The 25,390-nt window shown below is 46.6% G+C and overlaps 1 protein-coding gene across 1 annotated transcript in view; it reads right to left on the bottom strand.

Moving 5' to 3' along the window:
* The window catches only part of LOC124722129, a 256,902-nt gene that overhangs the window by 59,705 nt on the left and 171,807 nt on the right, over nucleotides 1–25,390 (bottom strand). Inside the window, exon 3 of the mRNA XM_047247333.1 lies at nucleotides 1,416–1,650. Coding sequence (XP_047103289.1) covers nucleotides 1,416–1,650 — 235 coding nt within the window. The remainder of the gene's footprint in view (nucleotides 1–1,415; nucleotides 1,651–25,390) is intronic.

Here is a 25,390-nt window from a genome sequence, read left to right as displayed (position 1 = left end):
ACCACCTCCTATGTTTTACGTCAACGCGCGATAACCACTCACAAACGGCACGTGGTAGCACTAGCAGTGGAGAACATAATCAGCGTGTAGGGGGACGCGAAAATGGTGCAGTCGTCGTAATGCAGAAATGGAGCGATTACCGAACGTCGAAAAAGGCACGATCATTGGCTTTTGGAATAAAGGTGTAAGCATTTCCGAAGTGGCTAAGTTTGTAAATAGTTCTGCCGTGGTTAAAGTATACAGTGTAATGCGGAATGGCACTACACAAAACCGTCGCCGAAGCAAGTGTAGTAAACCACGGGCCGTAGATGACAGAGGTGACCGACAGCTGCGGAGATGTGTACGTGCGAGTAGACGTGCAACTGTTGAGGAACTGACTGCCCAAATGAACCAAGGGTCTACCAACATTGTCTCCTCAACGACAGCTAAGCGAACGTTACTGCGTATGTGTTTCTAAAGCAAGTACCTAGTTCATGCACACATAGTGACTGCTGTTCATTGGCAACGAAGACTGGAATTTGCACGCCAATACCGTAGATCGACGTTCTTCAAGTGGCGACAGGTGGCCTTCTCAGACGAATCGCGTTTCTTGGTCTGCTGGACAGATGGCCATTGGCAGGTACAGCGTGAAATGTCCGAAAGCAAACAGCCTGCAACAATCGCTGAAAGGTTCCAGGCCGAAGCAGGAAGCCTTATGATCTGGGGAATGTTTTCGTGGCATTTCCTGGGTGATCTCGTCATTCTGAAAGCCAAAATGGATCAACACAAGTATGCATCTATCCTTGGGGAGTATGCCAATCACTATATGCAGTTTATTTTTCCTCGGCAAGATGACACCTACCAGCAGGACAATGCAAAGTGCTACACAGCTCTCAGTGTACTTGCGTGGTTCCAAGAGTACCAGGATGAGTTTACCGTAGTCCCTTGGCCATCAAACTCACCGGGTTTAAACTCAGTCGATTATCTGTGGGGCCACCTCGATTGGGCTGTTCGTGCCATTGATCCTCAACCGAGAACCATAGCGCAGCTGGCCAAAGCACTGGAGTCGGCATGGCTCCTTAATGTAACTGGACAGTGTACGTTCCTGTTTTGACAAACACTCAGGCATCGTATCACACCTCAACTGGCCCACTGAATCCAAATCCCACAGAAAAAGTCTGGGACAGTTGAGGATGATGGGTCAAACGTAGAAATCAGCAATTTGGTACCTCTATAAGGGATCTCATCACCAGTGCGTGGTTTGAGATGGATGCGTCATATGTGAAGAAATTTGTAAAATCCCTTCCTCGCGGAATGGAGGCGATTATCAAGTCTAGGGGTTGTGTGATGTATGCTGAGGATGACTCACTTTTTGTTCGCTATGGTTAAATACTCGTAGTACCAGTGTATAAAGTGGCACTGAATGCGCAGCTCACCATTCTTCTCCATGTTGGAGAGCAGCATGCCCTCGCTGGCGGTCTTGGCACTGCCCACCTCGCACAGCAGGTCCGAGGCGGCCGTCTTCTGCTGCGCCAGCGGCCGCGCCAGCGGAGACTCCAGCACCGGCTCGATGGGCTCCATGGCCGTCATGAGGTGTAGCAGCACGCACAGCTTGGGGTCGTCCACCTCCAGCACGCTCAGGAAGCTGGGCGACTTCTCCGTCAGCGGCATCTGCAACCGACACTCTTCCTTAATTACGTGATCTACTCGACATATGTACGATTTATATCCAAAGATGTGGCATTATTTACTTGCACATATGGCTGCATGCTGGCCATTTACACATTACTTCTCAGGTATTGTTGAAAGGAAAGTGCGAGTATTGGTTGAGGACAAATTGGATGAAAATCAGTGTGGGATTAGGCCTCTTAGAGGTTGTCAGGACCAGATCTTTAGCTTACGGCAAATAATGGAGAAGTGTTACGAGTGGAACAGGGAATTGTATCTATGCTTTATAGATGTAGAAAAGGCATATGACTGGGTTCCTAGGAGGAAGTTATTGTCTGTTCAAAAATGGTTCAAATGGCTCTGAGCACTGTGGGACTTAACTTCTGAGGTCATCAGTCCCCTAGAACTTAGAACTACTTAAACCCAAATAACCTAAGGACAGCGCACACATCCATGCCCGAGGCAGGATTCGAACCTGCGACCGTAGCGGTCGCGCGGTTCCAGACTGTAGCGCCTAGAACCGCTCGGCCACACTGTCTGTTCTACGAGATTATGGAATAGGAGGCAAACTTTTGCAAGCAATTAAAGGTCTTTACATAGATAGTCAGGCAGCAGTTAGAGTTGACGGTAAATTGAGTTCATGGTTCAGAGTTGTTTCAGGGGTAAGACAAGGCTTCAACCTGTCTCCACTGTTGTAGATATTATTTATGGATCATATGTTGAAAACAATAGACTGGCTGGGTGAGCTTAGGATATGTGAACACAAAATAAGCAGTCTCGCATATGCGGATGACTTCTGGAAGCGAGGTGTAGCAAAGCCAATGCAGTGAGCGCTCAGCTACGATCTACTTTCTTCTGCAAGAAGGAAGTCAGTTCCAAGACTAAGTTGTCTGTGCACCGTTCAATCTTTCGACCAACTTTGTTGTATGGGAGCGAAAGCTGGGTGGATTCAGGTTAGCGCGGTTCTGGCGCTGCAGTCTGGAACCGCGAGACCGCTACGGTCGCAGGTTCGAATCCTGCCTCGGGCATGGGTGTGTGTGGTGCCCTTAGGTTAGTTAGGTTTAACTAGTTCTAAGTTCTATGGGACTAATGACCTCAGCAGTTGAGTCCCATAGTGCTCAGAGCCATTTGAACCATTTTTTGATTCAGGTTACCTTATCAATAAGGTTGAGGTTACGGATATGAAAGTAGCTAGGATGATTGCAGGTACTAGTAGATGGGAACAATGGCAAGAGGATGTCCACTATGAGGAAATCAAAGAAAAACTGGGAATGAACTCTATAGATGTAGCAGTCAGGGCGAACAGGCTTAGATGGTGGGGTCATGTTACACGCATGGGAGAAGCAAGGTTACCCAAGAGACTCATGGGTTCAACAGTAGAGGGTAGGAGGAGTCGGGGTAGACCAAGGAGAAGGTACCTGGATTCGGTTAAGAATGATTTTGAAGTAATAGGCTTAACATCTGAAGAGGCACCAATGTTAGCACTAAATAGGGGATCATGGAGGAATTTTATAAGGGGGACTACGCTCCAGACTGAACGCTGAAATGCATAATCAGTCTTAAATGATGATGATGATGATGATGAATGGCACAGTCGCTTGAAATGAATGAGAATTAACATATTGGTGGTAATGTTTAATGGTTATCTGTCTACAGAACAGACTGAATTTTTCAGAGAAAATGATTTCTGAGTAGACATAAAATTTTCTCTCGCTCAGCGCTATGTTCCAAACGACTGTAAAAAAAGTGCAGGTGACTCCTGTACATACAAAGGGTAAAAGAACTGACTCGCAAAATTAAAGACCGATATCCTTAATATCGGATTTGCTGCAGAATTCTGGAACATATTCTGCAGATTTCCTGCAGATCGAAAAGCTTATGTTCACGAATCATAATGGTTTTAGAAAGCATCGCCGGTGTGAAACCAGCTTGCCCCTTATTCACTTGATGTACTGCGAACTATAGAGGCACATTTCCGGAAAGCATCATCAGTATGCCACGGTGCTCCAAATTGGAAATTTGTGGTAAGGACCATGGGACCAAACTGCTGAAGTCATCGGTCTCTAGGCTGACGCACTACTTAACCTAACTACGCTAAGGCAACACACACACCCATGCCCGAGGGAGGACTCGAACCTCCGGCTGGGGGACCTACGCACACCGTGGCAAGGCGTCTCAGAGCGCACAGCTACCCCGCGCGGCGGTGCTCCATTGCGGGCTGTAAAAACAGGTACGAGCACACGGAATACGTTCTCAGATATTTGAGTCGCCCGAAGATTTCAAGTTATAGAACCCAGTAGGTTGTCCTCGACGATGAGTGTTCATCAGAGACACGGGTATCGCCAAGAGTGCCCCAGGGAGGCGTGACAGGGCCGCTATTATTCTCCAAATATATATATGTAAATATACAGGGTGGTCCTTTGATCGTGACCGGTTCAAATATCTCACGAAATAAGCGTCAAACGAAAAAACTATAAAGAACGAAACTTTTCTAGCTTGAAAGGGGAAACCAGATGGCGCTATAGCTGGCCCGCTATATGACGCTGCCATAGGTCAACGGGAGGACGACGGTTCAATCCCGCGTTCGGCCATCCTGATTTAGGTTTTCCGTGATTTCCCTAAATCACTCCAGGCAAATGCCGGGATGGTTCCTCTGAAAGGGCACGGCCGACTTCCTTCCCCATCCTTCCCTAATCAGATGAGACCGATGACCACGCTGTCTGGTCTCCTTCCCCAAACAACCAACCAACCAACCATAGGTCAAACGGATATCAACTGTGTTTTTTAAAATAGGAACCTCCATTTTTAATTACATATTAGTGTAGTACGTAAAGAAATATGAATGTTTTGGTTGGACCACTTTTTTCGCTTCATGATACATGGCGCTGTAATAGTCACAAACATATGGCTCACAATTTTAGACGAACAGTTGGTAACACGTAGGTTTTTTAAATTAAAATACTGAACGTAGGTTCATCTAGCGGGCTAACCATAGCGCCATCTGGTTTCCCCCTCCAAGCTAGACGAATTTCGATCTTTGTAGTTTTCTCATTTGATGCTTATTTCGTGAGATATTTGTCCCGGTCACTATCAATGGACCATCCTGTATATGATTTGGTGGACAGGGTGGGCAGAAATCTACGGTTGTCTGCTGATGATGCTGTGGTATATTGGAGGGTGTCGAAGATGAGTGACTGTAAGACAATACAAGATGACTTAGACAAAATTTCTAGCTGGTGTGATGAATGTAAATGTAGAAAAAGGTAAGTTAATGCGGATGAGTAGGAAAAACAAACCTGTAATGTTCGTATGCAGCATTAGCAGTGTCCTACTTGACGCAGTAACTTCGCTTACATATCTGGTAGTAATGCCGCAAAGCGATATGAGATGGAACGAGCATGTGAGGACTGTGGCAGAGAAGGCAAATGGCCGAGTTGGGTTTATTGGGATTGGGAGAAATTTAGTAAAGTGTGGTTCATCTGTAAAGGAGATTGCATATAGGACGCCAGTGCGAGCTATTCTTGAGTGCTGCTCAAGTGTTTGGGATCCGCACCAGGGCGGATTAAAGGAAGAAATCGAATCAATTCAGTGGCAGGCTGCTAGATTTGTTACTGGTAGGTTCGAACAGGACGTAAGTGTTACGGAGATGCTTCGGAAACTCAAATGGGAATCCCTGGAGGGAAGGCGACGTTCTTTTCGAGGAACTCACGTTATTGAGCAAATGATCAAAGATTTCTACTGAACTCCTTTACCAGCCACTGATAGTGCTAGTTATCGGTAACTGAAGTAACTTTTCCGTCTTTTTGTAGCTGCGTTGTAGCTAGAGATCCAACTGAAACCGTGTGCTGTGTACACTGCAAGAATGGCATACCGTGAGCGAACTACACGTGGCTGCACATGAGTCAGTTTATCAGGAGCTTACAGGGAATCCGTCAATAAATAGAAATCCTACAATAAAAACAAATGAAAAACAGCTGAAGGGACAAGAGGCGACAAGATCCACTGATGAACCAAACCGTCTAGACCACCTTATTTTTTATAGAATGTTCATCCACGTTTGGAACGCAATGCAGCAGCGATTCTGCTTGACGTAAATTGGGCCAGTCCTTGGTAGGTTTCCAGAGATACAACGCACTAAATGTCGACGCACAGGTCACGAAATTCCCTGAAATTTCGGACCGATGCTTTGAGAGCGCGGACCCCGCACTCAATAGGACCCAAATGTATCTGATCAATATAATTTGGCAGACAATACATCAACGTAAGTTCAATATCATTCTCCTTAAGCCACTGCAGCATGATTCTGGCCTTGTCTCGTGGACAGTTATTCTGCTGGAAGATGCCATCACCGTCGGGGAGGGCATAAAGCATAAAGGGATGCAGCTGGTTTACAATAATAATCACGTAGTCTACAGCTGTCATGGCGTCTTCGATTACTACCTCAGATCTCTTGGAAGCCCAAGTAAATGCCACAACATATTTCCATTGATCCTCAGTCAAATCTCGATTATATCGTGCCAACTGCAATCATAATTGAAGATGTCGTTGAGTCAACAAGTGAACAAGTTGGAGACGTCTGCTGCGAAGTCCTATGTTCAACAATGTGCGTTGAACGTTCACCAGCGACTACTCTATCGCCACATCTGGCACAGATCACCTCCTGTCCTAATTTAGAGAGCATGCAAGCCTTCAGCCTCCCCAATCTTTCCACGACAGTTCCACACCAACAGTCGACCAGCTTCGCTGTTTTCCAGATGCTAGTTCCCAGGCGTAGGTCATAACAACCTGCCCTTTGCCAGAGTCGTTTATATCAGTGGATTTCTCCATTTACGGCCTGTATCGTGACTAGAGCGATTCGCTATTCGCCTCTGTGCCACTTACATGCTCTTTCTTTCCTTCCTGTGCTACTTGCTCTCACGCCACCGGGTGACATTCAGTCTCACGATGAACAATGGTCATAATATTACGAGAAACAGCACTTCAGTCGCCTTACGGGCGTCGAAATAAATCAGTGGTGACGGTCGAAAAATTATGCCAGACTGGGACTCGAACCTGGCTGTTTCATTTCTCTGGAATGGTTACCTTAACCACCTCAGTCATCCGGACACGCTTCCCGGGTGACCCAAATTCTCAATCTTTCACGCGCTATTAGCGTTACCTTCTGTTAGCCCCACTGTTCGTAGCATTCACTAAGTCCCACAGGGGTTAGGAATATATGATGCATCTTTCCTCGCTCATATATATATTGAAATGCTATGTCTGTTCTGTCAGTGTCAGGCAGAGCAGTGGTAACATAAAGTCAATGGAAACTAGCTTTCCTCTCCTAATGTCACTGATGGGCTCCTCAGAACGATCTTTTCGTGACAGCTTTGCTGGCCCCAGTATCCAGCTAACTATTTTAAGGCCAGGTTTTGTTGTAATTTAATTTACTTCTAAATTACTATCAATGCCAAGCTGCAAAGAAAAGTGTTTCATAATAGCTAGCATTGTAAATAGTATATGATGAAATGATTCGTTTCAGAAGAGCTAGGGATATTAACTACACAAGAACAGTTTTACAAAGGAAAATAAGATGATAATTGCATCAATATCATATATTTCCAAACTAGTATTACTTCAAGTCAGTCTATCAGCACAATCAAAGGATGAAGTATGAGTGTTCAATGAGGCTCTACAAAGTAGAGAAAAATGCCACACTTGGGGGTCGGCAGTGATTCATCATCCCAATAGAAGACAAAACTGCACCTAGCAAAAGCTAGTCCCACCAATAGTTTAATAGAAATGCTGTTTCAAGAACGAGGCTCTGGCAACGTTTTAACTACGTGCAGCGTGACCAAGAACGGGTAGCATGAAATCTACACTGTCCTGGAGCTGTCCCATTAGCTGGTCTGCATTAGGCAGTAGCGCGGCTCAGACGTGTTGTCACGGCAGCAGGTGCGCTTCGAGGTGGAAGTGTTTGTATGGCTGACACTTGCGCTTGTTTTCGTCTGAATAGATCACTGTGGCACATAATTTCAGAGAGACTATGATCCAATTTGTGTTTCACAACGATTATGCCAGACCCAAGGCTTTTGAAATATAGTATTTTTTGAGGGAAGAAGTGCATTTTCCTGCTGCAGACCTAGCTGGAATACATCTATCCATTGTAAGCAGCACAATGTTTGTCAAGATGATTGATGAAGCTGCTTGTGAAAGAACTATCGTCGCTGCTCGAAGGGGATTTAAATTTCGGCACTCTGATGTAACAGTAACTCCTTCAGGCTAGGGAGTGAGGGTCATTCGGATCTTTGAACTGCTGTTTGACATACCAGAATCGATGGTTATTGAATCGCTGCGACCATACGGGATGGTACTCAGAAATGCGTCTGAACGCTGGGCGAGATTGAGCAACTATCCCATGCTAAACGGCATCCGACAGGTTCGTATCGTACTTAACAAACATATCCCTTCAGTCACTACTGGCCATTAAAATTGCTACACCAAGAAGAAATGCAGATGATAAACCGGTATTCATTGGACAAATGTATTATACTAGAACTGACATGTGATTACATTTTCACGCAATTTGGGTGCATAGATCCTGAGAAATCAGTACCCAGAAGAACCACCTCTGGCCGTAATAACGGCCTTGATACGCCTGGGCATTGAGTCAAACAGAGCTTGGATGGCGTGTACAGGTACAGCTGCCCATGCAGCTTCAACACGTTATCACAGTTCATCAAGAGTAGTGACTTGAGTATTATGATGAGCCAGTTGCTCGCCCACCATTGACCAGACGTTTTCAATTGGTGAGAAATCTGGAGAATGTGCTGGCCAGGGCAGCAATCAAATATTTTCTGTATCCCGAAAGGCCCGAACGGGACCTGCAACATGCGGTCGTGCATTATCCTACTGAAATGTAGGGTTTCGCAGCGATCGAATGAAGGGTAGAGCCACGGGTCGTAACACATCTGAAATGTAACGTCCAATGTTCAAACTGCCGTCAGTGCGAACAAGGAGTGACCGAGTCGTGTAACCAATGGCACCCCTTACTATCACGCCGGATGATACGTCAGTATGGCAATGACGAATACACGCTTCCAATGTGCGTTCACCGCGATGTCGCCAAACACGGATGCGACCATAATGATGCTGTAAACAGAACCTGGATTCATCTGAAAAAATGACGTTTTGCCATTCGTGCACCCAGGTTCGACGTTGAGTACACCACCGCAGGCGTTCCTGTCTGTGATGCAGCGTCAAGGGTAACCGCAGCCACGGTCTGCTAGCTGATAGTCCATGCTGTTGCAAACGTCGTCGAACTGTTCGTGGAGATGGTTGTTGTCTTGCAAACGTCCCCATCTGTTGACTCAGGGATCGAGACGTGGCTGCAGTATCCGTTACAGCCATGCGGATATGATGCCTTTCATCTCGACTGCTAGTGATACGAGGCCGTTGGGATCCAGCACGGCGTTCCGTATTACCCTCCTGAATCCACCGATTCCATGTTCTGCTAACAGTCATTGGATCTCGACCAACGCGAGCAGCGATGTCGCGATACGATAAACCGCAATACTGATAGGCTACAATCCGACCTTTATCAAAGTCGGAAACGTGATGGTACGCATTTCTCCTCCTTACACTAGGCATCACATCAACGTTTCACCAGGCACCGCCGGTCAGCTGCTGTTTGTGTATGCGAAATCGATTGGAAACTTTCCTCATGTCAGCACGTTGTAGGTGTCGCTACCGGCGCCAACCTTGTGTGAATGCTCTGAAAAGCTAACCATTTGCATATCACAGCATCTTCTTCTTGTCGGTTAAATTTCGCGTCTGAGCACGTCATCTTCGTGGTGTAGCATTTTTAATGGCCAGTAGTGTATTTATATACTGGAGGATGTCGAGCTATTGTGATTTACGATGGCCAGCAGCGGAAATGCTCTGGCTGTGGTGGAGAAGGACACATCAGCTCGGAGCGCATACAACGCCGCATCATGCAACTGCCACGAGCAGAAGCGCCACAGCGTGAAGTTCCCACGCAACTGCCGATGACGTACGCATAAGTGGTCTGCCGGGAGGTGTTGTCGAGTTCGGAGCGTGACACGGACGTGCTGAAGCAAGAATGGGCCGAATTAGGGGAGCAAGTAGGTAACACGGAGACTGCCCCTACACCTATCTGACGGCAGATGTGGAAAGAACCTTCCGCACTTTCACAAGTAGCACGCAGCATGGAAGTGGAGGTCGAGACTGTGGCGGCAGCAACGGACCCAGGAGCGCCCGATGAACCATGTGAGGCGTCGCCTTCGGCGGCAAGGGTAGGGCGCGCAAACAACGATCGCTGAAGCGTCGCAAAAAGCGTCGCCATAGTGACACGTCCTCCCCTCGCCTATGTGAACGGAAGTTCTTCGAGCCGAAGAGATGTCTGACATGGAACACTTGCCTTTAGAGGAGTTGAAAGGATTCCTTCAGATGGTGACCGGATGTCGTGCCTTTCCGACGGTCCCAATTCATTGACACCGCCTGACCCGATACTCCCAATGGAGGAGTCAGAGAAAGTGTCCTGGTAGCCACATCGAAATGTAGCAGAGGTGGCCAATGTGACTGGGCAGGAGGAATCGAAGAGATGTCGGAATTGGCACCCCCATCTGATGGCGGCTCTCTTGCAGAACGCACACCACAGAACGAAAACAATGGAGGGAAGCCCGCTGGTGGGCAACCCTCTGAACACGAATGATGGACTAAAGCTTTTGGCGTGTACAATGACATGACACGAGCATGACGATGACAACGAACCAAGCATATAAAGTGGGAACAATGAACAGTAACTCTGTACGATCACTTGCAAAGTTGCAACTTTTCCGGGACATGATTTGCGTCGTGGGCATGGATATTCTGCTGGTGCAGGAAACCTGCAATGCTGCCTTTCCAGATGTGCGTAGTTACAACACTTAGTTAGCGCCAGCTCCAGACGTAAGACCAGGCAAGGCGATATTTGTTCGCGAAGGGATTCCAGTGTGTGACCTCGATTATCTCCTTTTCGCCCAGTGTTCTGGGACGACCGTGAACAGCATTTGTACTGTCAACATCTATGCACCCTCCGGATCTGACTATGGATAGGCGCGTGCGCAATTCTACTGGAAGGAGATTGGGCCCCTTTTCCGTGGAAGATATGATCACATCTTGGTAGGAGGGGGATTTTAAATATTTTCTCACACTGAAGGATGAAACCCTCCTGCTATGCATTACGCTCGACCTGCTGAGACATGACACTAAGAGACACGTGGGAAAAGATCCAGCCCGCATCTCGTGGTCGTGCGGTAGCGTTCTCGCTTCCCACGCCCGGGTTCCCGGGTTCGATTCCCGGCGGGGTCAGGGATTTTCTCTGCCTCGTGATGGCTGGGTGTTGTGTACTGTCCTTAGGTTAGTTAGGTTTAAGTAGTTCTAAGTTCTAGGGGACTGATGACCATAGATGTTAAGTCCCATAGTGCTCAGAGCCATTTGAACCATTTGGAAAAGATCCATGTGCAGCGCGAGGGCTACACATGTTTTACTGGCCACTCGGCGAGCGGACTAGATCGGACTTAACGTTTCTCACGGATTACGAGTCACGTGTTGGGTGCTGAACGTTGGCCCACAGCTTTTACAGATCACCTTGCATATTTATGCACGTTAACCCTCCCACGACAGCGGGTCTTGCGGAGCCGTAGTTCGTGGAAACTTAATTCATCCTTATTGGTGGATCCCGAATGTCGTCAGCGGATCGAAGAAACGTGACAGACGTCCACTCCCATTTCCCGATGTACCGTACAGTTCTTTCATGGTGGCTGCAATGTGCAAAGCCGGCGATACGAAGAGCTCTCATAATTTACGGCAAGGATAAAGCGAGATGGCGCCTAGATACACTTGAATATTGCTACATGGTACTTCGTGACCGTCCTTCAGGGCTCCATCGCTCGAGCGTCAAGCGGAAGTCCATTGCATTCAAGTGTGCATTTTATCGATCACGAGACGTCGTTTAGACGGGCTTTCGATCTTTGCTCGGTATTTGGATAACGTCGATAAAGAACGTATTTCCATGTACCATGTGTCCATGGAACATGCACGTGATCTTCAGTCCTTGATCACAGTGCGCCATGATAGGGATGATCGGCCCTTGACGTCACAACAGGACACTGCTACTGGATTTCTGCAGCATTACCATCTCCTTTTTACCGGGCCAGATGGGTTGGCACTCGAATTTTATCGCGAATTTGCAAATCTAATGATGTCCCAATGGGTGCTGATGTATAACGAGTTATTGCAGGCTGACACGAACGTCCCGTCGCAATTCATGGCGGGAATGTTTATACCAATACCGAAATCAACAGGAAGCGTCAGCGCCCATCAATTTCGACCACTCACGATGATCAATACTGACTACAAGATCTTTGCGCGAATTTTGGCGGCAAGGCTCAAGATTGTAATATCCAAGACATTACCACCAGACCAGTTCGTCCAGAGGTTCGGAGCAACATCCATTCTATCCTAGATGAATATCGTGACATCATTGCAACGGTGGTATAATGTCGCATGCGAGAGGGTTCATATCAGTGGATTTTGATCATGCCTTTGACAGAATCAACCATGATTTCTTTGACTCGAGCATGCGACGCATGGCGATACCCTAGGATTTCATTACCGTCCTCATGTGCCTCCTTCGCGGCACTCCTTCGACGATGAGAGCCAATGACAGGGAGGTAGGGACGACTCCTGCTTTCAGCTCAGTTAGGGAAGGATGTCCTTTGTCGATGGTGCCACTTGCAATAGCGCTCGAACCATTGATACAGACTCTTCGACGGACTTTTACCGGCGTCCGACTCAGTACGAGTTCCTTTACGTGTCGCGCATATGCCGACGACTTGATGACACTCGTCCGATTGGAGATCGAGGTACGCAAGGTGGTTGCTCTTCTTTCTACATACGGTGTGGCGGCGGGTAGCAGCATCAACATGAATAAAACCAAGGTTATGCATATCGGACGGGGGCTGGACGCTCTGCACAGTCCGTTTACGTCGGTAGACAGCATGCGGTGCTTTGGAGTTTTGTTCACCTGATCGCTACGGCAATTATCGGCGGCGAGCTACCGGCGAATGCTCCAGCACCCCGACTGCACATAGGCAACAATTCACTCAGAACCTACGACCTGCTCCCATACTAATGTTATCTTGCCTCATGACTGCTACATCTGTCACTGGTACTGCCAAGCCACATGGTATTGCTGACAGGTTAATGGCGGCCTTTGCATACTATGTCAGCCAAGGAGTGTTGCTTAAGGTCAAATACTAGACTTTAACTCTCTCACATCATTCTGGAGGACTTAATCTAACGAATGTTCGGAACAGGGCTCTCGCTCTATACATGCGAGTGACGGTACGGATCTGAAACCACCGGCGACACGTCATCACGTCGGTGATTCTGGACGTTGTTTTTCCCTCGTCCTTTGAACCGCCGGTGGCGATAATCACACTATCGCCTTCTTTTTCTCACGTCTAGCGATACCTGGTTGATTTTAGTTATGTTCAGTTACAAATACCTTCTAGGAGGATCTCCACAACCAGTGAGATATATCGATACTTGAGGCGTCATCATGGCAGCAATGTTGTCGAGCTTAAAAACCAAAAGAGAGATTAGCGACAGATCTGGGTGGCTGTACATGCGCCTCTCCCTGCCAAGGCAGCGAGATCGTCTTGGTATACGTTTGTCAACCGTAAGACAGTCACCCGCCGACGATTGTACGACATTCGCATGGTATATTCCCCACTCTGCCTTGTATGTGGCATGCAGGACACCGACGAACATTCTCTGCAGTGCGGTGAGGCGAAGGATATTTGGCGGCTGAGGCAACGCATTATGGCACTTCTCCAACGCACCGACGGACTCCAGGACCACGACGGACTCTTTATTTTTCTAAGACGCGGTCCTTTTCTACTCACAGAAAATGTCGGCAATCTGCTGGATTGGAGGACAGGCGTCTTACTACGTGCTCTCGCGGACCGTGATATCGGGCATGGACTATGGGCTCTATTTACTAGAACAACATGAGATCATCCGACGTCACTCTAAATGCAAAAGGCGCTTTGTGAACTCTCTAGGCAGCATGTTTCATGACCCTCGGAGGGGTGGGGAGTCCCAGGTTTACGTAGTTTCGCGGGCTACGATATTCCTTCTAGTGAAGACACGAGGATGTCACTTCGTCTCTACAATTCTTTTTTTTCTTTTTCATGCGTGTTTGTTTTTTCCCGGGACATGGACATTAATGTAAAATAAAAAAAAGAATCTAAATAAAGGATCTTTTGTGGCGGTGTTCGTAGCGACAAACAATTCGCGGTAGAAACGGCTTACGAAGTCACCGCCACACTTTTAATAGCGGGCCGACCGGTCCGCTGGAACAGTGAACAGAAAGATGAAAACCCAAACACTCTGATTAAATAAAAGTCGGTACTTATCTTTATTAAAGAAGATACAGAAACACAGGGGTGAACTCCGTGTCTACAGAAATCTGTCTAGTTCGAGTCGGAGCGGCTAGGTCAGCGTCGGCTGACGACAAACAACAACTCTGCTGCGATGAACACACAACTAACTCGCAAGTACACAATTCGGTGGCGAGTATACAACTGAGCGGCGAATACAGAACTGTCCTAGCGCTCGCGACTCCAGCGCTTAAGAAGCCAGAAGCCAGCGGTGGCGCGCGCAGACTTGCGGCGATTTCCTATCTCGCTGGCGCTGCTTATGCGGACGGCGTCCGGACTTTGATGCTGCCAACCTTTTGGCAGCGGGCTCGGGTGGCATTACTGGCTAGGACATAACAGGATCAATGTTTCCTTCCCGCTGTCTCTCTCTTATGCTACCAGAAGACGGGGACACCGTGGCCAGGCCTCCAAGCACGACCCCTGCCCACTCTGCACCCCTCGCCCCCCCCCCCCTCCCCTGACCTATACCTTAAAAAAAAATAGCTCAGTGGGACGAGACAATATCGTAGGGAACCGATATACGACTCACTGATGTTGGAGTCGCGATTATACAAGCCATTTTTTTTTCAATTAGAGCCTCAAATTTTATCCAATTTACACCTCTACAATGCGGTTCAAATGGTTCAAATGGCTCTAAGCATATGGGACTTAACATCTGAGGTCATCAGTCCCCTAGACTTAGAACTACTTAAACCTAACTAACCTAAGGAAATCACACACATCCATGCCCGAGGCAGGATTCGAACCTGCGACCGTAGCAGCAGCGCGGTTCCGGACTGAAGCGCCTAGAACCACTCGGCCGCAGCGGCAGGCCCACAATGCGGAATCTTGTGTCTGTTACTATTACCTTTATTTAAACATTAAGACATAAAATGAACTTCTAGCATACGTAAACGTCTACTTTATTTCATCCACGACACAAATAAAGCAATAGAAAATGACAGTGGATACAGTAACATCGTCTTTATCCAATGAGATACAAAAAAACACAGTAAGTGGCTTACACTAGATTGCTCATTATGCTATGCACAGTAATTCAATTTTATACGTTCGATGTCCAGACTAATCATCACAGGGCCAGTACGAATACGTACGAGCAACGTTCACTGTAGAAGAGATGCTCAAAGCGACCACCTTGCAATTGCGAGCACTTCGCCACTTGCTGTATCACAATTTGCTGAACCCTACGCAGCACATTTGCATTCATCATTACCGAAGAGCTGTTGGGTCATGTTCCCCCATAAGTGGAGTACTATAAACCTGTTCTTTTAAGTGTCTCCACAAATAAAAATCTAATGGATTAAGATCTGGGGAACTTGTATTCCAGAATGTTAGACCTCCGCGACCAGTCCATTTTCCTGGGAACGCTTTATTTAAATAGTTATGCAGATTCATTCCAAAGTGTGGTGGTGCACCATCATGCTGAAACCGTAGCTGTCTCCGAACACCAAGTGGAACGTTTTCTAATGCGTCAGGCAATGTATTGCAAAGAAATGTACGACACAGGGGTGCATTCAACTTGTCCGGCAATAGGTAATAGCCCAAAAGCATTCCACCCACGATTCCAGTCCACAGGTTTATGCCAAAGCTTAGCTGAAAGCCACGTTCACGGGTGACAAGAGAGTTGTGTTCAGATCAATGATGGCTGTTGCGGAGGCTGAAAATACCTTCACGGGTGAAGCTAGATTCGTCAGTCCATATCACGTTATTTGTAAAATGTTCGTTATCTTCCACTCGACGCAAAAACCACTCAAAAAACATTGCTCATTAAATGCAGTCTTCTGGTCGCTGGTTCTGAGTTAAAACACAATGATATGGGTGCAATTCTTCATCGTGCAACACTTCAACAACCAGTCTATGAGATATCTGGAACTGCCTTGCAGGAACACGGTTTCTTCGCCGGGGTGACTGGTGAACGGTTTTAAGAATTGCGTTCTCTGTTTGTGGTGTGCATCTAGTCACTGGACAGTCTCTGTCCATTATTTGTGGACGAGAATTACCTGTTTCCCGAAGGCGCTTCTCCAGGCGACAAAGAACACTCTTGTCGGGACGGCTCCTATGATCGTACCGTGCAGCATACAAAAAGCGACAGCAGCTTTTTCCAAAGCTGTTTCACAAAGGAAGACTGCACTGTAGTTCTTTATCTAGATTGTCGCACAGATGATAAAATGGTAGATAGGGAAATAGATGACAGAGGATTAGAAAAACAATTAAAATCGGTCAAAAGAGCAAAGGCCGCTGGACCTGATGGGATACCAGTTCGATTTTACACAGTGTACGAGACTGAACTTGCCCCCCTTCTTGCAGCGGTGTACCGTAGGTCTCTAGAAGAGCGTAGCGTTCCAAAAGATTGGAAAAGGGCACAGGTCATCCCCGTTGTCAAGAAGAGACGTCGAACAGATGTGCATAACTATAGACCTACATCTCTAACGTCGATCAGTTGTAGAATTTTGGAACACGTATTATGTTCGAGTATAATGACTTTTCTGGAGACTAGAAATCTACTCTGTAGGAATCAGCATGGGTTTCGAAAAAGACGTTCGTGTGAAACCCATCTCGTGCTATTCGCCCACGAGACTCAGAGGGCCATATACACGGTTTCCCAGGTAGATGCCGTGTTTCTTGACTTCCGCAAGGCGTTTGATACAGTTCACCACAGTCGTTTAATGAACAAAGAACATATGGACTATCAGACCAATTGTGTGATTGAATTAAAGAGTTCCTAGATAACAGAACGCAATGGACAGAAGTTTTCCGAAGTAAGAGTGATTTCAGGTGTGGCGCAGGGGAGTGTCGTAGGACCGTTGCTATTCACAATATGTATAAATGACCTTGTGGATAACATCGGAAGTTTACTGAGGCTTTTTGCGGATGATGCTGTAGTATATCGAGAGGTTGCTGTAGTGTGTAGAGAGGTTGTAACAATGGAAAATTGTACTGAAATGCAGGAGGGTCTGCAACGAATTGACGCATGGTGCAGGGAATGACAATTGAATCTCAATGTAGACAAGTGTAATGTGCTGCGAATACATAGAAAGAAAGATCCTTTATCATTTAGTTACAGTATAGCGGGTCAGCAATTGGAAGCAGTTAATTCCATAAATTATCTGGGAGTAGGCATTAGGAGTGACTTAAAATGGAATGACCATATAAAATAAATCGTCGATAAAGCAGATGCCAGACTGAGATTCATTGGAAGAATCCTAAGGAACTGCAGTCCGAAAACAAAGGAAGTAGGTTACAGTACACTTGTTCACCCAGTGCTTGAGTACTGCTCACCGGTGTGGGATCCGTGCCAGATAGTGTTGATAGAAGAGATAGAAAAGATCCAGCGGAGAGCAGTGCTCTTCGTTACAGGATCACTTGGTGATCGCAAAAGTGTTACGGAGATGATAGGCAAACTCCAGTGGAAGACTCTGCAAGAGAGACGCTCAGTAGCTCGGTACGGGCTTTTGTTGAAGTTTCGAGAACATACCTTCACCGAGGAGTCAAGCAGTATATTGCTCTCTCCTACGTATATCTCGCGAAGAGACCATGAGGATAAAATCAGAGACGTTAGAGCCCACACAAAGGCATACCGACAATCTTTCTTTCCACGAGCAAAACGAGACTGGAATAGAAGGGAGAACCGATAGAGGTACTCAAGCTACCCTCCGCCACACACCATCAGGTGGCTTGCGGAGTATGGATGTAGATGTAGATTATCGGACGCACCCAGCACCAAAATTTATCGACGTATTCATCGTTCGTATGCTCCATAGGGAAGCCACTATACATGAACTCGACAGGACCAAAAAAGAAAAGAAAAAGAGGAACATGACGATGGTTCGAACCACAGTCCCGTGGTGGATGGGGTCTGATGTCCTAGCAGTTTACTCACTGAATACGACGGCTGGTACGGTAGTGCGGTCCGATATACTTCCTCTGTGCTTTCCGATGACATTAATGATGTGACAGTGTTGCCAGCTCCTCGTTTTGGTTGGTTGGTTGGTTTGGGGAAGGATAGGGAAGGTGGTCGGCCGTGCTCTTTCAAAGGAACCATGCCGTCATTTGCATGAAGCGATTTAGGGAAATCACGGAAAACCTAAATCAGGACGGCCGGATGCGGGTTTGAACCGTCGTCCTCCCGAATGAGAGTCCAGTGTGCTAACCATTGCATCACCTTGCTCGGTCCTCTTTTACATACGTGTGGTTTCAAAACGCATCCGATCAGATTTTACTAGATAAACTTTTGTCTTGAATCTGTATGAGGTTATCATTGTTCATTTTGTACTGTAGTGGGTTATTTACAACAAACTTCATGCGGAAATGATGACCTCAGATGTTAAGTCCCATATGCTTAGAGCCATTTGAACCATTTGAACCGCATTGTGGAGATGTAAATTGAGGCACTGTCATACACAAATTTAAGCTGTGTAATAAGTTCCTTAGTTAAATGATGAAATATTCTCCGGTAATCATCCGAGTATGCAGTTGTCTTGTCGCAACGTTTCGAGGAGTTTCGTACCCACCAGCTTCAAGATTGATGGGTACGAAACTAAATGTTCAAATGCGTGTGAATTACTAAGGACCAAGTTGCTGAGGTCATCGGGCCCTAGACCTACGCACTACTTAAACTAACTTATGCTAAGAACAACACACACTCCCATGCCCGCGGGAGGACTCGAACCGTCGGCGGGAGGGGCCGGGAAATTCGTGACATGGCGCCTCAAACCGCGTGGCCAATCCGCGCGGCTGGTATGAAACTCCTAGAAACGTTGCGACAAGACGAGCTACCACTCGGGTGATCACCCGAGAATATTTCTTCGCTGGAATACGCCAAGAAAGCCGGCAATCACAAGTTCGTTTGTCAATTCATGCTCAAAAGACTGGACTGACGTGGAATGTGCCAATTTAAAGGCTATGAATACTTGATTTGTTGTGTGTGTGACTGCATGCTGGCCGTTTATTTAATAATAATTAGCACATTGGCTTAAATTTTATAAAAATAAAATCTGTGTGGACAGTCGTGGGGAAAGGAAACACAAATCTAAATTTAAAGATCCCTGTTTCACAGTATACGAGAATTGTGTTTCTACACAAAGCATGAACCTCACCAGTAGTACGACTTATTTGCCGTAATGGATGAAACCAGTCTCGAAAACAGTCATAAGTTACATGTAAAATGGGTTTGTGGAGTACTTTTCTAGACCTCTCAACATTAGTACCTACGAGAAAGTAAAAATTTAGATTACGAAGTATGTCTCAAAATACAGCGTTGGGTCAGAAAATTTCCGTTTTCTGTTTTTCAGCGGGAATATTGACTCCTTTCAGAGAGTGGTGTGCCAGGATAGAACGATTAACTGCAGTCGACGTGTGGGAAACAGACGGTTTGGGGACAGTCTTGTAGTCGATGTGTCTAGTCGACGTGTAGAGTACAGAGGCTTAAAATACACGTGGTGTTGATTTTCTAGCCAGGTAATGATCCTGGCAGCAGATGGGGTGGGGCAGCGAACTTTCACTGGGAGGGGAATAAAAAGGCATGTGTTGGCTGGCTTGGCCGCCGGCCAGGAGCAGCACATCCTGCCTAGCCTGCTTTATGTAAGTGACTCACACTGCTGGCACTGAACTCTGTCTGCTTGTTCCGCGCTCTGTCGTCTGACGAGCAGAGGGATGCCCCGCAGCAGACTAAGTGTCCCGCTGATTTCGCCGTCGGTTGGGTGATCAAACCGCGTTGAGTTTTGAGGCACACGCCAAGAAGACAACTTTGGCCACCGAATGTCATCGGCACAGGCCTTGTGTACTCACGTGAAATATGTTCAAGAAAGAAACACCTTTCTTCATTTAGAGCCTAGTTTCTTATGGAAACAGAAAAAAAACAAAGTAATTATCTGGTGTCAATAAGCATAAACTCGTGTCTTGTAAATATGAACTCGTAGTTCGCTTTCGCTAGTTCAAAGACTACATTAAGTTTCGTTCGCATTTTCTTACATCCAGTTTGTCCATTTTTAATATTTGGTATCATATAACGCCGTCATGGATCATATACACTGAAGACCCAAAGAAACTGGTGCACCTGCATAATGCCGTGTAGGGCCACCGCGAGCACGCAGAATGCCGCAACATGACGTGGCATGGACTCGACTAATGTCTGAAGTTTTGCTGGAGGAAACTGACACCATGAATCCTGCAGAGCTGTCCATCAATCCGTAAGAGTACGCGGGGGTGGAGATCTCTTCTGAAACGCACGTTGCAAGGCATTCCAGATGTTCTCAATAATGAACGTGTCTGGGGAGTTTGGTGGCCAGAGAAAGTGTTTAAACTCAAAAGAGTGTTCATGGAGCCACTCTGTAGCAATTCTGGACGTGTGGTGTGTCGCATTGTCGTGCTGCAATTGCCCAAGTCCATCGGAATGCACAATGGACATGAATGGATGCAGCTGATCAGACAGGATGCTGATGTGTACGTGTCACCTGTCAGAGTCGTATCCCATATCACTCCAACTGCACACGCCCCACACCATTACAGAGCTTCGACCAGCTTGAACAGCTTGCAACATGCTTCCAGTCATCAGCAGTCCAGTGTCAGTGTTGACGGTCCCATGTGACGCGTACAGCTTTGCGTCGTACAGTCATCAAGGATACACGAGTAGGCCTTCGGCTCTGAAAGCCCATCTCGACAATGTTTTCGTTGAATGGTTCGCACATTGACACTTGTTGATTGCCCAGTACTGAAATCTGCAGCAGTCTGCGGAAGGATTGCACTTTTGCACTTCTGTCGCGTTGAACGATTCTCTTCAGTCGTCGTTGGTCCCATCGTGCAGGATCTTTTTTCGGCCGCAGCGATGTCGGAGCTTGGATGTTTTACCGGATTCCTGATATTGAACGTATACTCCTGAAATGGTCGAACGGGAAAATCCCCACTTCATCTCTACCTCAGCGATGCTGTGTCCCATCGCTCGTGCGCCGACTATAACACCATGTTCAAACTCACTATTGTAGCAGGAGTAACCGAGATAACAACTGCGCCAGACACTTGTCTTGTAGGCGTTACCAACCGCAGCGCCGTATTCTGCCTGTCTATATATCTTTGTATTTGAATACGCATGCCTGTACCATTTTCTTTGGCGCATCAGTTTAGCAGCTTAGAGCTAATGAACTGGATGTGAGTGGCACGTAAGTATAATAACAGTCTTTTAAGGCATCAGTCATTGAACAAAGAGAAATGCTACAGAAATTTCGTCATGATCGCTCCTAAATTAAGGAAGAACGGAGTTCAGTGTATTTAATTTACAGGTAAAAAAGACTCTCTGTAATCAGATTAATCATTTTTTTATCTCCTTTGCTTCGGGTACTGATTTTCGTAGCGTATGCATCACCGTCTTGACGCTATCGAAACGTGAAGTCAAAGGAAAGTACACCTTGAAACTGGGAATGTCTTCTTCGCCTTTTTGGTAGTATACCCTATTTGATCAAAAGTATCCAGACACCTGCTAGTGGACATTAATATGGAGTGTGTCCACCCTTCACCTTTATTGTAGCTTGAACTCTGCTGCGGACACTTTCAGCGTGGTACGTGATTTTTCTGTGCAGGAATGGCAGGCCATTCTCTCTCAAGAGGCGAAACCAAAGTACGTAGTGATGACGGACCCTGAGGTCAGGAGCAAAGTCGACGCTCTGACTCATCCCAAAGATATTCCAACGGGTTCAGATCGAGCCCCTGGGCCGACCAGTCTATTTGAGCATTGTTATTGTCCACAAACCATTTCTTCACAGCTTCTGTTTTATGACAATGTGCGTTTTCATGATGATGCGAACAATTATCGTCTCCGAACTGTTCCTCTACTGTACGCAGTACCCGGCCGGGGTGGCCGAGCGGTTCTAGGCGCTACAGTCTGGAACCACGCGACCGCTACTGTCGCAGGTTCGAATCCTGCCTTGGGCATGGATGTGTGTGATGTCCTTAGGGTAGTTAGGCTCAAGTAGTTCTAAGTTATAGCGGACTAAATTTTTTTGGTCTTAATTCAATGTTATTCCAGTTACAGATGCACAAATAAAATTAAATTTAAATGGTTAATAGCTATGATAGACATTTATCTTAATGACCACCTTGTGAATTTTCCCACCATTTTATTATTTTAGGTCATCTTAACCATTCATTGAAGTGGGATACGAATTGTGCCTTGAACCAGTTGGTGATATTGCACCATGTTCATGATCCAAAGTACTTTGTAACAGACATTTACAGTTAACAGAATATAAATACTACATTTGCTTAAAACAATAAGAATGAGCGAGAAGATATTTAACTGTGATAGCGGATACTATCTGAGCAGTGCATGGGAACGAGCGCTCGATGCAGAGAAGCAGCAGGGACATTTCTTCCAAGGTTTACATTCCAACGGAAGCGGTGGCTCCACCAGCGCACATGTTGACACCGTCTGTGACAGCAGTCTATATAAGGCCACCACAGCAGCAGTGAAGACACAGGCGATCATTGTAGGCAAAACCACCCCTTCCTTCCGCCTCCTCGATTTCTATGTCACCGTCTATGTCCGTCCTATCGCCCTCACCCCCACCCTTAAGTACCTTGGCGTCACCCTTGACCATCGCCTCTCCTGGACATCGCCTCTCCTGGGCCCCCCACCTCCGGACAATCCAAGCCAAGGCACACTCCCGACTCCGTCTCCTCAAGTTCCTTTCTGGCCGTACATGGGGTCTGGACCCCTCCACCATCCTCCACACCTACAAATCCCTCATCTACCCTATCCTCTGCTACGCCGACCCTACCTGGGTCTCCGCTCCTCCTACGTTTTACAAATCCCTTTAGATCCTTGAACGCCACGCTCTTCACCTCGCCTATCACATCCGTCTCCCATCCCCCACGTGGATCCTGTACGACCTTATTCCGTTCCCCCACTTCCTCCTTTTCCTTGAACGGATACGGATCCTCTACACCTCCCATAAACTCGATCCTCCTCACCCACTTGTCTCTCCCATACTCTCCCGTCCCCGCCCGCTACCGGGCCTGTATTTCCACGTCCCACCTGCTCTCCATCTCTCCACTCTCCTTACCCTCTCCCAAGGTGGCTTCCGCCAGCTCCCCCTCCCTCACGATGCCCCGCTCCCCTCCATCTACACCTCCTAACAACTTTGATACTGCCCTCCCTCTTCCTGTGTTTGTTCCTATGAGCACCCTCTCTTCCATCTCTCCCCCTTCACTCCCTCCTCCCTTTTCCCCCCTCCACCCTGGGCTTCCCCTACCCCCATACCTTCATTCCTCCCACCATCTCCTCTGCCATTGGCATCTTTGGTCTCCCCTCTCCCTCCCCCACCACCATCTTCCCCTGTTGGCAGGTCCCCAGACTCGCACACGTTAAGTGGACATTCGTGCGCCGGAGATCATCGCCATCAATTTCTCGTGTGTGTGCCATCGTGTTTGTGATTTTGTTTTTTTCGCTGCCACGCTCCTTCGTTCACTTGTACCGTCTAAGTCATCAGTGTTTGTGCGCAGAGCCGACAGTTTTTCGTGTTTTTTCGTCGAGTGTGAACGGCTTCGTGTTTTTTATTTTTGTATCTACTGTTTTTTAACCACCAATCTGTTACTTTTCTGTCTTCCTTGCCTCTTTTATTGTAATGCTTGTGGCTGAAGAGCGGAGTAGATTTATCCGCTGCCAGCCCACCTTTGTATGAGGTGAAAAATAACAATAAAGGAAAGAAAAGCAGTGAAGACAGTCAGTTGCTTCCGGCGATGACGATGGAGACTATCGTCGAAAGTCTGAGATTTTATCCCGAATTGACATGACAAGAAAACCAAGAATGTTTTATATATGTGTGAGACTGGTTCTGATCTATCTTCCTACCACAGGATGCTCTGTTGAGTGTTTTAGGAATTTGGTGTTGAACCTATGACCTATAAGGTAGGAAGATACCATCTCACACATGCAGAGTTCAGAAGACTGCAGCAGTATGGACAGTGATGTAATCAGATAATGATCTCATTGTTGGATCCACTACACTCTCTGTAAAGGAAACATTATCAGTAACAGAAATTAGTGCATGGGTTCTGGCGTAACCGTATGTTAGCAAAAATGAAAATCTTAGATTTTCGTTATTAAGGTTAATATTAACTCCAAGTATGACTGCATCACATAGCAATGTTAAAAAAATTATGTACAGGATGGTGAAGCAATGATATTGGGTGTTCACAACTACGAAACGAAATTACTAACTATTATAAGGTTCTTTAATGGTAAGATGGTTGATGACCATGTCTGGTGGTCGATAAAAATACAAATAAAGTAAATACAATTGGGGTGAGAGATATCAAGTACACTAAAATGCACAATGAATATACCCAAAATTCAATGCGGGTCAGCAGGGAGCAATCAAAAAGAAGTACACAATTAAAACAATTCCGTAACTTAAGAGTATAAAGCACTCTACATTGGCTAATAATTCTTTTCATGAAATCGGATATCTCACATTTCTGCTTCAATTAAGCCCGACAACCGTGAATATGTTTAACTACAGGTCATGGTTGAAAGTACAAAATTAGGAGAGATGCAGATAACCGTTGTTCTGAGTGTCAGTTGAATGTCACTTGGTGGCGTAGCGCCAGTGTGCATGTTTAACTTGCGTCAGTGGTGGCTATCAGCACGAGCTGTGAACCTGAGAATTTATTCTAAATCTCCCTCGACTGTTAAACACCAGTTGTATACATTTCCTACGTCTTCGGTGAAGACGAGACTCCTAGTTATTCCCTAGCTAAGTTAATTTCCACTGTACACGCTATTTGGTTGGAATAGCACGTATGTCGTTGCTCTCACATTGGTCGCAAGCTTTAACTATCAGTCCTCGGTGCGATTCTCCATTATAGGAGACCCTGAAATTATGAGTTAAGGCGAGTCTGTGAATAATTGTTCACATAATGACTCTCGCAATCTTCTCAGTGTGGCATGAGTCGTCTTTCTCAAACACTCGACGATTTTCTTCAAGAGAAGAAGCTAATTGCTCTGTCCACAATTTGCCTACATCAAAGCTGGTGGCCACGCTTTTTCTTTCTGGCCAATCAGAGCGTTCGTACTTGTTCTAACCATCCACCAGAGTTTTTGTAGCCGATCACAGGTGTCGTTTCTTTCATAGGGCAGAGTTTAATTTGTGCTACGTACTACTGAGATAAACAACTTTTTCTTTCATGTGAGTTTCAACGCAAGTGGCTACAGTGAGTCCACAGTATTTTTAATTTGGGTTTCTCCTGATGTTTATCTGGCATCT

The sequence above is a fragment of the Schistocerca piceifrons genome, chromosome X, assembly GCF_021461385.2.
Source record: "Schistocerca piceifrons isolate TAMUIC-IGC-003096 chromosome X, iqSchPice1.1, whole genome shotgun sequence".
NCBI classification, from domain to species: domain Eukaryota; kingdom Metazoa; phylum Arthropoda; class Insecta; order Orthoptera; family Acrididae; genus Schistocerca; species Schistocerca piceifrons.
Note: the sequence above shows the minus strand (reverse complement) of the source record. Positions and strands in the feature narration are given on the sequence as shown.